The following is a 12,581-nucleotide window of genomic DNA, read 5'->3' as shown; positions in this document are numbered from 1 at the left end:
CAAAGAATAATTATTTTAATTTCTGGGTAGACATCAGATCTGCTGGAATTCCTTAAAAATTCCAAAATGAAAGAAGTGTTTACCTGATACTTTAAAACATCCACATTGTAATAGGATGCAGATGGATTCTGCTCTGATAATTTCTTGAGGTAGACAGTTATAGCTTGCATGTTCATCCAAAAATCCTTAGTACTGGAGTCACTTCGTGACTGATCACTACAAAGAAAGATCACTAATTAGGGGTGAAATATTACGCCACTCATACAAAAACACTAGGCATTTTAACCTTTTTTTGCAAAATATGCTTTGTCAGTATAATTCACTTTGTCAGATACAGCTCTGCTAACTTTTCAGTTATAAACTGTCATATCCAACAGTGATTAAACTTAATTTTGTGTGAATCATTCATTACTTTAAGTATGAACTAACAAAATGAAATTAAATAAAAAAGAATACATGCACATGGTTGGATTCATTATTTTAGTAATTTAAAAAATACAGCATTTAAAACCATTTAACTTAGTGTTCAAATAGTATCTTCAATAAATGAAATATAAACTGCTCAGCTGAAACGGATTTCTGTTAAAAAATTCCAGATTTTCTGGTTTGTTTTTTTTTAATAGTATCTTCAAGTGCAATTTCAACAATTACTGTACTTAATCAGCAACCTTTTTTCTTACAAATTCTTCCAAGCATGCTGCTACACATCTGAGAGATAATAATGTAAAGAATCTAGTGTAATGAGTCAGCTTTAAAATGCACTAGTAGATGGCAAATGAGAGTACATGAATCTCCTACTACTTGTTTTCCATTTAAGCCTACTGTTTCATCATTTAGTTTTACCACTATTACTCCTGTATAAAGAAATTATTTATAAAATACATATAAAAACATAGACACATTTACACATTATTTTTTATGGCTCCTGTTATACTCAGCACAAGTTTTAAGTCCAGTAATCGCTGAGATTTTTAATAGTGACAGTGGAGAGAACTAAGCTGAACAAGATTAATTCAGAAAATTAAATTATATGTAATTAAATCAACCAGAATGCAAAGAATTCTGATTTACATACACAACAACTCATAATTTACAAATTTTGTAGTTTACAATTACATTGAAAAAAAAAAATACAAAACCTGTATACAAGTTGTGCATTTGGAAGAATCTGCTCTAGTTTGCTTGTGTTTTTCACCCTGAAGCAGAGCACAGCAGGAGATGGGTTGCTGGTGAAGACTTTAATAATCCCGCTTGGGAATGATATTGTCATATCCCCAGTAATCTTCACAATACATCTAGAAGAGAATAAAAAGATCAGCTTCATTGCAACTCATAAACTGCCTAGTTATAATACTAATTTTAAAGCAGCCACTGTATTTTTACAATCTGATGAACTGAATTAAAACCAGAAAATCAATCTCAAATGAAGGCAATGTGACTATGTACTGTCACGTTCAACTTGGAAGTAAGATGAAATAAGAAAGAAAAAGCTTTAACTGCTTAAGCATACAGTAGTCTTGGATATTTTTCAGGCTTTGAAAACATGGCACAGCTATGCCTAGGCAAGGCCTAAGTAGCATAGCAATGGAGGTGACAGGGAATGAGTGCTTTCAGCTGCACAAAATTACATGTAACACCTACCTGACAATGACAAAAATCCTTGTAATTCTCAGTGCTCTCACTGAACACATTTTTGTAAAGCAGGTATATCTGAACTTCTGGCAGGACGCAGGCCATTACAGAGCAATAAGCCACTGTTATACCCATAGTCATTTATACCCAGTGCAAAAAACCCTTTGAATTCCCCTTCTAATGCATACTCATTCCCCCCCACAGTATGAAACATAGACCCAGTGGCTTTTCTTATTGTAACTCATTACATTTAATACAATTCACTATATAACTAACTTTGTGGGATCTGCTCCTTTAAAGTAGGCGTTAACAGATTCAGTAAGGGCTACTGCAACAGGCAAGGTGTCCTGGTTTCCAAGGCTGACGGGGCTGGGACCACGTGAAACACCTAGAATACATACAGTGTATAGATTTAATTTTCAAAAAGCTTAGTAGATTTCAGAATGGTTGACTACATCTGTAATTTTCACATGAGCTTACACCAAGGTCACAGTACCATCTGAGGTATTACTTGAAACGTGTAGAAATACACTTAGTACAGTACATAGTACAGTACAATCCTAGCAAAACGCTGCTTAGCAGCCTAAGGACACAGGCCTATTGGTATGACATCATGTAAACAGACACAAGGAAATACATGAGACAGAAGAACACTGCACTAAAATGGCTACTGCTGGGAGTGAAGTCAACAGACCCAAAGCAAATCGACTAGAATGCTTTAAAAAAATCCCTACTGTATGCTTTTTGTATGGACAAATGTATGATAAAATGGTCACAGAAATACAAATAATTCACTTACAGTAAAAATGAACTTAAATGTAAATTCATCAATATTACCCCACATAAGTGAACTCTTGAACATTCTTTTAACTTTTGCAGCCAACAGACATAGCAATTCCCAAGCAGAAATTGGTGGAGAAGTCTTCAATTGTTGCTTGCACCAACACAACACAATTCCAATATGGAGCTATAAAAATCAACTAAGACCTCATGCTAAGGCTTCTGAAACGTGCATATTCAGTTGATGAAACATGTTGTCATGGGATTTCACTTTTCACAAATTTTCTATGTGTATGGGATATAAAAGACAATACTGGAAGTTCCTTCTTTTTTTCTTAGTGCAGCAGTGTAGTAGATATAGCATCTTACTATGGTTTTTTCTACGTGCAGAAATTGTCTGTATCACATAGTATTATCTACCACAAAGGAAGCACAATCTTGATCTTTTAATAAGCAAATTGAAAAATTTCTCTTTTATACTGTAAAGCAGAGACAAAATGCTTGTGTACAATATTGCTCACGGCAAATTAAACCTATTTAAGTGGCTGTGCTTTCTGAGCTCTTTCAGAAGCAAAAAGGAAGCTGGGGCCTTGTTCTTCACAGAACACCTAATACCTTATATTAGACCTTAAATTAAGAGATAAGTGAGTGAAGTAGTGACATAGCAAAAGACACAAGCTGGTCTAATTCTGCTACTTCATACCTCCCTCTCCATTACAATTTCTCGCATAAGGTAGTAAAATGTTCAGAATGCTTCACAGTACCATGAAAACATTTGTGCAACACTTAGGCCTCCTTAGATCCAAACAATCTATTTGCAATTGTTGAAAATCAAAAATTCTTAAATGAACTAATTATTATGATTCTGGCTACAAACCACTGATTTATTAATTTTTTTCAGTATGAACAGTAGGTTGTTTTTCTTTATTCTTTCAGACAATACATAGATCATGATTCCAAAGTTTTTTCTCTCCTTGAAAACTACCAACAAAGGCTGTGATTCTCAATAGTCTCAGGATTCTAGAAATCATTATTTCAAGAAGCAAATGTGCAATAAAATAATGAGTTATCAATTACTAGAAATTCTGTTTGGTGAAATACTGAACTCCAGAATTATTCTTCACTAAAGCCAAAGTGTACATTCAATGTGTACACTTTGTGGCACGACAGTTGCTGAGCTGTTTTAATGTCTTTTTCAGACAATTAACTAAAAAACAACAAACATCTTTAGAGGAGATAGGATTATATTATTATAGGTGTATAAATTATTTTTAAATCTTCTACTTAACGGCCTTATGTACATTTTTATAGCAGTATTTGAAAAATTATGCAGAGTAATGCACATATATTCATTGTATTCCTATTGGTAAAAGACAAATATTTTTTTCTTGACTGAAGAGTGAAATTTATTAGAAATAATAACACTATTTTTACTTTATTTTAGGGAACACCACGGCAAATACCTATGTATAGATATTTCTTTGAGACCTATTTAGGGAACTACAAATGAGATCTCTTCTCTCTTGTTTGCTCTGCTCCTACTGTTCATCACCCTTTGACTCAAAAATCTATGCATTCTCCTAGAAACCAATAAGCTGAATAAATAAATAAATTACTATACATTCAACAAGGCCCAGTGCTGGGTCCCGCCTCTGGGTCACAACAACCCCAGGCAGCTCCTCAGGCTGGGGCAGAGTGGCTGCAAAGCTGCCCACAGGAAAAGGACCTGGGGGTGCTGGTGCCAGCAGCTGAACATGAGCCAGGGTGTGCCCAGGTGGCCAAGAAGGCCAATGGCATCCTGGCCTGTACCAGCAACAGTGTGGCCAGCAGGACCAGGGCAGGGATTGTCCCCCTGTACTCAGCATTGGTGAGGCCGTACTTGAGTGCTGTGTCCAGTTTTGAGCCTCTCAGTTCAGGGAAGACACTGAGGTGCTGGAGCATGTCTGGAGAAGGGCAATGAAGCAAGGAAGAGGTCTGGAGATTAAGTCATTTGAGAAACAGCTGAAGGAGTTCAGGACATTTAGCCTGGAGAAAAGGAGGCTCAGGGAGGGCCTTATCACTCTCCACAGCTCCCTGATAGGAGGGTGTAGGAAGGTAGGGGACAGTCTCTTCTCTCAGGCAATCAGCAATAGGAAAAGAGGAGAGGGGAGATTCAGGTTGCTCAATAGGAAGAATTTCTTCACTTAGAATAGGCTGCCCAGGGAGGTGGTGGAGTCACCATCCCTGGAGGTGTTCAAGAAATGACTGGATTGCTTAGTGCTATGGTTTAGTCGACAAGGTGGTGATCGGTCAACAGCTGGACTTGATGATCTTGGAGGTCTTTTCCCAACCTTCATGATTCCATCATTCTAGCATATGAACCAAAGATAACTACTTATCCTGATGCTGAAAGTCATAGTTTTGTTGCCTTGCTGCTGAAAGTACAAGTCAATGCAGCAACATTCAGCTTCAGGACTTTCTATATCTGCTGTGAGGTCTCAGATGGAAGGGACATCACAGAGATGCATGAAGGTGTCCTCACTTCATCTCAGGCTGCAGCCCAGATCAAGGCTCCAGTTCTAGCACCTTTGACAGGAATGGCAAAACTGGCTTAAATGCCATGCCATCTGCCTCAGCCTCACAACCACTACCAGCCCCTGAGCCGTGCTGATACAAGAGCTAGTGACACAACCATGCAAATGGTTGCATTGACACTCAAGGTGCAGACCAAAACTGCAGAACAAAAGACTGCATCATTGGTCATAAAAAGGGCAGATGAATAAAGCTGATCAAATGGTTTTAGTTCAGTTTAGGAACAAAGATCCAGACAATTTTAATATTAGCTAAACAGCTGTCATGAAAATAAAATTTATTTTAAAACGTACTACCTTTATTATGTCTGTCTTCTAAGATTTGAATTCGATGTAAATATAGAAACATTTTTACCTACTTGTGTTAGGAGAAAAAGGATTATCAAAGTAAAAGTATATTCCCTTCACTTGAAAGAAAGTAATAATGACAAACTGAAGAAGCAAGGCCAAGTGCCAGCTTTTTACGAAGCAGAGAAGTGCATAGACAGAAGATAACATTATATAAAAGTGCTTATATCAAGTTTTGGTGATTTCAGCAACATACAACTTGTTATGTAGTTGAGATTTGAAGAAACTTGTATGTGCCAGATACCAGAAATATCTGGAGAAACTTGTTTCAAAAGAAATACAATTTCATTAGATATCACGTATTAGGATGATTAGTTAAGACATAAATGTGCTTTGAGTACAATACCTGGTGGTGTCTCACAAAGCTTTTCAATTGTAGGAAGATTTCGAATCAAAATATCATCGTCTATTACATTTAAATGAAACAAAACATTGCAAGAAAACAAAGTATTTCAAGAAAAAATAGATGTTAAAAATTAATATTTAAAAAATACTTTGCAAATTAAATTAAGGCTAAAGTGTAAAAGAAAAACTCAGTTATGCACGCCTTAAAGTTCACTTGGAAAAAGATAATTATAGAGTCAATTCTCCATTATTCAGAACAAATGGGGTAAGGGGAACACTGGATTGTGCAAATGTCAAAAGAATACAGAATGTATTGCAGACTATAACCTCATCCCCCAAAGTATATCAGCTTTGTGCACTGCCCTTCCCATTTTCCCAGGACTATTTAATTCATACAGTCAGTGCAGATGAAACTGGTCTTACTTATTTTTCCTAGGCTGCAATAATAACCACATGAAATCTCAGTGTCAGCACACACCTCCTTACCTCCTGCCTCACCTCATGATTTCACTCTGCCACTGTTTCCAACAACATAGACACATATCCCCAGAGCTGGGAATATTGATGCTCTTGCCACCAATTTTTGGTTCCTCGACACCAGAGCTGAGACCTGAGGATGTCAGCCTGGATAGACTCTTGCAACCAAAATATCAGTTGTGTTTCTGTGATGCTTCTCAGCATTTGTGAAACTGGTGAACATTGAACTGTAAGAGCTAAGGTTGGGCAAAACTCAGTAGCTTTGCACAGGGTGGAAACAACTCCACTGCAGAACTCCCACTAGGTGCTGCAGAGGTGCTCTTCTGAGCTGCTGAGTGAGGAATCCTTGGCATCAATAACATTTGCAGATAACTGAATGATAACTCGACAACTTGATTTAACTTGTGACTAAAGGTGTTACAGTGTTCAGGAATTAAAGAATTCAACTCTGCTAAATAAACAAGTTAAAACATCTCAAGCTCTGCCCTCCCCAAACTAACAAAATACCCCATCTAATTAAAAAAACTCCAATGTCTCCTTTTGACTTGTTATAATCAAATATCAAAACAGAAGGACCTCCCTTTAAAAACAAGAAAAAACCTTCTGAAATTAGTGGCAACACATGAAGACTAATTTGCTTTTCATCTTTATCTTTCTTGTTTAACTGTTTTGCTTTTACTGAACATTCACTTAGCTTACATTCTTAACTAACTTAAAGAAAAAGATGCATTAGATTTATTTTTTGGAAACTGCAATTATGGAACAACAAACAAAATTAAAAGAACATTAAAGAACTCAATTTTGTGAACATTTGTATTCATTCAAATTTTCAGTATCTCTAAGTATTTCTGCACATATACAACAACATCTTCTGAACAAATATATGATAACATGCTGTATTTGATGGATATACAAGCATACCAAATAAGAATTCACGGAGTGTTAATTGTGAATAATATTTCCCTAGAGAAAATGCCATAATTGGATCTATGGTCTAATCTAATTTAGTTCACTTTCCTGCATCTCAGTGTCATTTGGAAGCAGATATTGCAAAGGATGCTCCAAGTACCTAGACTCGCATATGAAACAACTAACTCCAACAAATGGTTCTTGTAACAGGTGCTGAGTTATCCTATTCCTAAAGTAAGATTAAATGGTTAATTAAACTTACCAACTGTAGGTGTGTTTGCTGCACTAAGGGAAGCAGAAGAGGATATAGAAGAAATGCTCTCTGCACGTGCCAAAGGAGCTGCTGGAGGTGGACTTGAGTTAGAGGTCAATGGAGGGCTGAAAGGCCTAGGCTGAAAAAAGAGATTACAAGAATATAACACAAAGTGGTTTTAAAGAGATGAAAAAAAACTTTGTAAATAGAAAAGTTCTTATTTCATGCCCCAATCAATTTCACAGTGTTTCTCAACATAGTTTATTTAATGTTTTACCCTAGTTTTTAGTGTAAAACAGAGAACCTACATTGTCCATTGGAGTAAATTAAATTATTTCATAGATGATAATTTTTTTGACAGAGTAGTCAAGTCTAATATATTTGATTATGCAGCAGCCTGTCAATAATAATAATATAACACAGTATCAGAAACTAAGACTACAGCCCTGTGTATGTGTGGCAAACATGGATTTAGAAAGCTAAAGCAGAGCTGCTAAAGAATTGGAAGTGAGAGCAGCACAGGGCAACTAAAACAGTTGTGACTAGCGTACAGGAGTGAGAGAGGAACAGGCTGTAGGACCAGGGTTTTTTCAGCCCAGAGAACAGAAGCCTAAGAAGAGATTAGCAGTCTCTTACTAGGTAAAAAGGGGCACACAAAGAAGTCTGAGTCAGGCTCTTTTAAGAGACCAAGAGCTACAGAGGAGAAATTTCAGCTGGACTTTGGGAAAAATTCCTTCTTGCAACCTTGTGGTGAAATCCTGAGACAGGTTGCCAGACTGGCAGACTGTAAAATCTCCCACTTTCGAGATTTTCAAAACTCAGCATGTGCCTGAGCAACCTGATACTATTTTGAAGTCAGTCCTTTTTTGAGCAGGTTGGCCTAGAGAACTTAAAAGTCTCTTCCATGCTAAATCTCTGGATGGTTTTAGGATACGCTTAACTGTTAAGGTATTTAAGTAATGATCACACTGGGATTAACCTATCTGAAATGTTTAGAAACCCCCTAAGCATCATTTTGGCAGGATAACTGTAGAATCCCAGAAGATAAGGGGCTAATGTGTATGTCTGAAACACTGATAGCTGGATGGCTGTAGAGCCAACCAAGGATTGCTGGTAATAACACACAAAGACTGTTGATAATGATCAAGGACTATTGATAATTATCAAGGACTGTTGGTAATAACCAAGGACTGTTGGTACTAATAGACAAGGCCTGCTGGTAATAACCAAAGATTGTTGTTAATAACAAAGGACTGTTGGTACTAACAGATGAGGTCTGCTGGTAATAACCGAGGACGGTTGGTAATAACAAACTGAGAAATAACAAGATGTGGCTGGAGAAGGGGCTATGCAGTGGTAGGCAGCACTTTTCCAGGACAAACATCCTCTTATGGCTCCTGCAGATAAACACAAGTACAGGAACAGCTCAAGTGCAGGAATGAGACAGAGAAGTGGGAATGGACCTTGTAGGGGGGGATCAAGACCACCCAAGGGCCCCAAAGCCCTCTGACTCAGTTCCAGAAAGGTCTGAAAGAATGAACTGTGCATGATAACTGATTTGCATAGAAAGTGAGAAACTTAGCTCCAGGGTGGGGAAAACCTGTCTATAAAAAGGTACCCCCACCAAGCCTGGGTGATACCCCCAGAACACCCCATCAGCTGAACCAACACTGGAACCAGGATCGGTGATCTCTTCTTCTCCCTTTCTCTCCCCCTCTTCCTGTTTAATAAATATGTTCTTTTGTCTCTTCCTTTTTTATTCTACCTTTTTATCCAGAACCCACTGTCATGTGCATATATTGTAGGTCAGGAACTAACATACCAATTTCCATGCCAAGTGCATACTTTAATAATAAAGCTTCGTGAGTTTTGTGGACCCTCTGTCTTTAGCCATTCCTTTCGACCACTAGCATTTGTGAATCTTGGGTGTTTCCTTCCCCCTAAGGGCAGGATGTCACTGTAACTTTTTTTCCCCCATTCTATTGCACTTGTTGGCTTTGATAGAGAGTATGAGAATTGCAAAAGGAGTTGACATAATGAAGACAAATGACAACCTTCTACTTGTATCCAGATAATAGCCAATTTCTAAAGCAACAGTATAAAATGAATATAGCTTTGTTCAGGATCATACTTTACAGCAGAACAGTACCAGATAATTTCTATTTAATTATGATGACATGAAGAACAGATTCCTTGGGCTAAGAGCAATTACTACAATTCTGTATTGGAAAGAGAAATAATTTCAAAATTAACTCTGTTCTGATCCTACAGAAAAGCAAAACAGTTTGAAAATGTTTTGTCAGTTTTGTCAAAGCATACAATGAGAATTTTGTTTATAACAAGAATATGGTGAAAATATCTTGCTACTTTGAAGAACAATAAGAGGATTTTACCACAGGCGCATTTTTCCCAGTCAGTAAGTCAAGTGAAATCTGCAGAATACTAATATTTACAGAGGAAATTAAGCATGGCCAAGACTGATAGGCTGTTTGGGTACTTGCATTCTTTACCACATTCCTTATCGGCAAGTGAATCTGCACTACAGGCACATGCAGGCAGCGCACAACCTCTCACTACCCTCATGGGTAACTGCTGTGATCTACCACCTCCCTTCTCCACAAACCAGCAAGGGAGGGAGAAGTCACAACAGGACTACTTTTGTCAATACATGACTGAAAAAACCCCACTCATTTCCCAAAGATTTGGTGATATCCCTAAATCAAAGGAGGTTTGTTAAAAACTTCACTAGTACTTCTACATTTTGAAAACCTCGATCTTTGCATGCACCATCTTTCATTATCAAATTACTGATTTGCTCAATTAAAAATACTCAGCTGAAGCAAAAATTATGGTTTGGACCTTTGTATTGTGTTAATAATTATCTGTTGTAATAAGATTATTATTATAAACTATTACCATGCCTATTTGGCAATGTTGAAAATCTGCTTATATGATTCCTTGAACATAGGCTGGAAAGTAACTTCACTGTAACAGTGTAAACAAATGGTGTATCTGGAATCAAGTCAAAATGGCAAATAAAAAATTAATAATCAGTACATACTATTTCATTAATCCCACTAAGTTTCCCAGTAGACAGCTTTGGTCTTGAAGCAGGCCTTGGTGGGGGTACAATGGTGCCCACAGAAAGAGGAGTGGTGGGCCTCGCTGAAAGAAAGTAAATTTAACAAAATAAATATTACAAAGGTCACACTGGACATAAATATTTTTTTACTTGAGTAGAATATCTGGAAGTGATATTTTTATTAGAAGTTCCTATTTTACAAGTGCTATGTTTTAAGAGTTACCACAAATCATAGGTGCTTTTAAAATAGTGCCATGTGATAACCTGAAAAGTGACTCTAAAAACAGCATCATGGGCTTTCTCATTGCTCTCAAGTGATTTTATACCAACCACTCTCGGAAGCTTGTATGTAAAAAGAATTGTTTTGCAAATGCAATTACTTAATCTCTGTGATCTCACTGCTGCCTGACATTCCACAAAAATACATTCCCATTTCTAGAAAAACAACACTGCATAGTTAAAAGAAAGCAATGCCTTTAAATGAATAATTTGAATTTTCTTCATATTTCAAGCTGAATATTTACTTCACAGTCCCAACTGGTATTAACAAGCAGTTTAGTACATTCTAAGTAAGAAGATGAGTTAATTTTAACATCAGTTGAGCAATAATAACAAAAAGAAAAATGAGTCCAAAGCTTGCTTTTTGGAGTCAGTTATTAGCAGAGAGCAGTACAGAATGCATGCTTGGCATACCCTTATTTGTATGAGCACAAGAAGACACTAAACTATAGTCCAGTAGTGCTGAAGATGATGCAGAAGATACTTCAGCAGCAGTGCCAGTTTCTTCAATGAATAATTGTTCATGGCATATAGAGTTATTGAAAAGGTCACTTTGATCCTCAGAAGCACAGCTGTTGGAAGAATTCCCAAGCAAAGCAGAAGAGGCAAGGCAGGCATTTTCAGTTTTAAAATGCAATCTTTGGGGCTCCTTCTTGTCTGTGCTTGTGTGTCTAATAGTAAGAAGTTCATCAGCAAAGAAAATCCACTGACTCTGAGACCGTGAAAAACAGGATGAAGTACTGGTACTCCCTGATGGCGCTGCTGTAACACCAGATTTGCACAAAGTGCTAATGGTAAAGTCTGGTGAGGATGGGCTTGTAGACCCAGAATCTGTCTGGTGTCCAAGCAAAAACTGAGATACTCTACACCCAGGCAAATCAGTGGTAGATGAGGAGGAGCTCCTATTGTGCTCTGTTAGGGTAGCTGAAGGAAAAGGGAAGAATTGAAACTAGGACTGACAATGAAAAGATTAAAATTTCAATATTCAAAAAAGTATTCAATATCCACTGCACAAGGATTACCAGCCAGCATGAAAAATAACTCCTCTACTAAGCTAACCCCCCCCCCCTTACAAATAAAAGAAAGGAAAAAGCCAGTAACATATCATATGTACCTCATTTGTATTGCCAACCATCTCACTTTCCATTTTTTAGTACATAAAAAAATAATTTATTATGTATCTCTCCACTTAAGGCTCTACTTCTCACAGCTTTCCTTATTTCTCTGACTTCCTACCTGTTGCGATTTAATTTTCTCTCATCTTTGTCTTTTCCTTCTTGCATCCTACTCCATTTTTGGTTCCTCTCCACAGCTTTCTGCTTTTAATCTCCTTCAAAGGCATTTAATCAAACCTACCCTGTTCCTTCCAAAGACTTTGATCCTCTTAGTCCTAACATTTGTAATAGGAAGGTCCAACAGATCTGGCTTTCAGGGGAGTGAATGAAGAAAATACAGGCATGAGATCCAGTCTGATATTTATTCTGTCTCTATCAACCTGTGTCTAGAGAGTAACAATATGGATGAGGCATCATCCACCTCAGTTTTTTTTCCTCTCTCATCCTATAGTCTTCAGACTGCTGAAAAAAGGAGTTTTCCACAAGTATTCCCTGCACTTGCTGTTGCCTGTTGCTCTAGATGACAACAGAAGCAGAAAATGCAAGGTTAGTCAATTCTCAACATCTTGCAGATTGGCAGAGCTAGGAGCAACAGCAGTGACAACCAAAATCAAAAAAAGAGAGAAACACATTTAGAAGTTCAGGTCATAAGTACAGTTGTCCTCTCTACAGTGGCCCTTTTGCCATAAACAAATACATTCTCTAAGTCCACCTGAATGTTAAGAATTTTAACACAGCTTTCCCTTTCTAGCAGATATTTTAACTATGATTCAAAGACTTTAAAATATTAC

At 37.2% G+C, this 12,581-nt stretch overlaps 1 protein-coding gene across 8 annotated transcripts in view; it reads right to left on the bottom strand.

The window, feature by feature from the left end:
• Window positions 1-12,581, bottom strand: part of FCHO2 (FCH and mu domain containing endocytic adaptor 2) — an 85,988-nt gene that overhangs the window by 10,288 nt on the left and 63,119 nt on the right. For 4 of the 8 annotated variants that reach the window (XM_032095122.1, XM_032095123.1, XM_032095124.1 and 1 more), the window contains 6 exons: window positions 11,090-11,599; window positions 10,376-10,479; window positions 7,324-7,453; window positions 1,909-2,020; window positions 1,140-1,295; window positions 84-216 (listed from right to left, as the gene is read on the bottom strand). In XM_032095122.1, coding sequence (XP_031951013.1) covers window positions 84-216; window positions 1,140-1,295; window positions 1,909-2,020; window positions 7,324-7,453; window positions 10,376-10,479; window positions 11,090-11,599 — 1,145 coding nt within the window. Of the gene's footprint in view, window positions 1-83; window positions 217-1,139; window positions 1,296-1,908; window positions 2,021-7,323; window positions 7,454-10,375; window positions 10,480-11,089; window positions 11,600-12,581 lie in introns of those variants that run through there. The other 4 variants (XM_032095126.1, XM_032095128.1, XM_032095127.1 and 1 more) reach the window with 2 other exon arrangements.

Source organism: Corvus moneduloides, chromosome Z (genome assembly GCF_009650955.1).
Source record: "Corvus moneduloides isolate bCorMon1 chromosome Z, bCorMon1.pri, whole genome shotgun sequence".
Classification (NCBI taxonomy): domain Eukaryota; kingdom Metazoa; phylum Chordata; class Aves; order Passeriformes; family Corvidae; genus Corvus; species Corvus moneduloides.
This window is presented reverse-complemented; position numbering and strand designations above follow the sequence as displayed.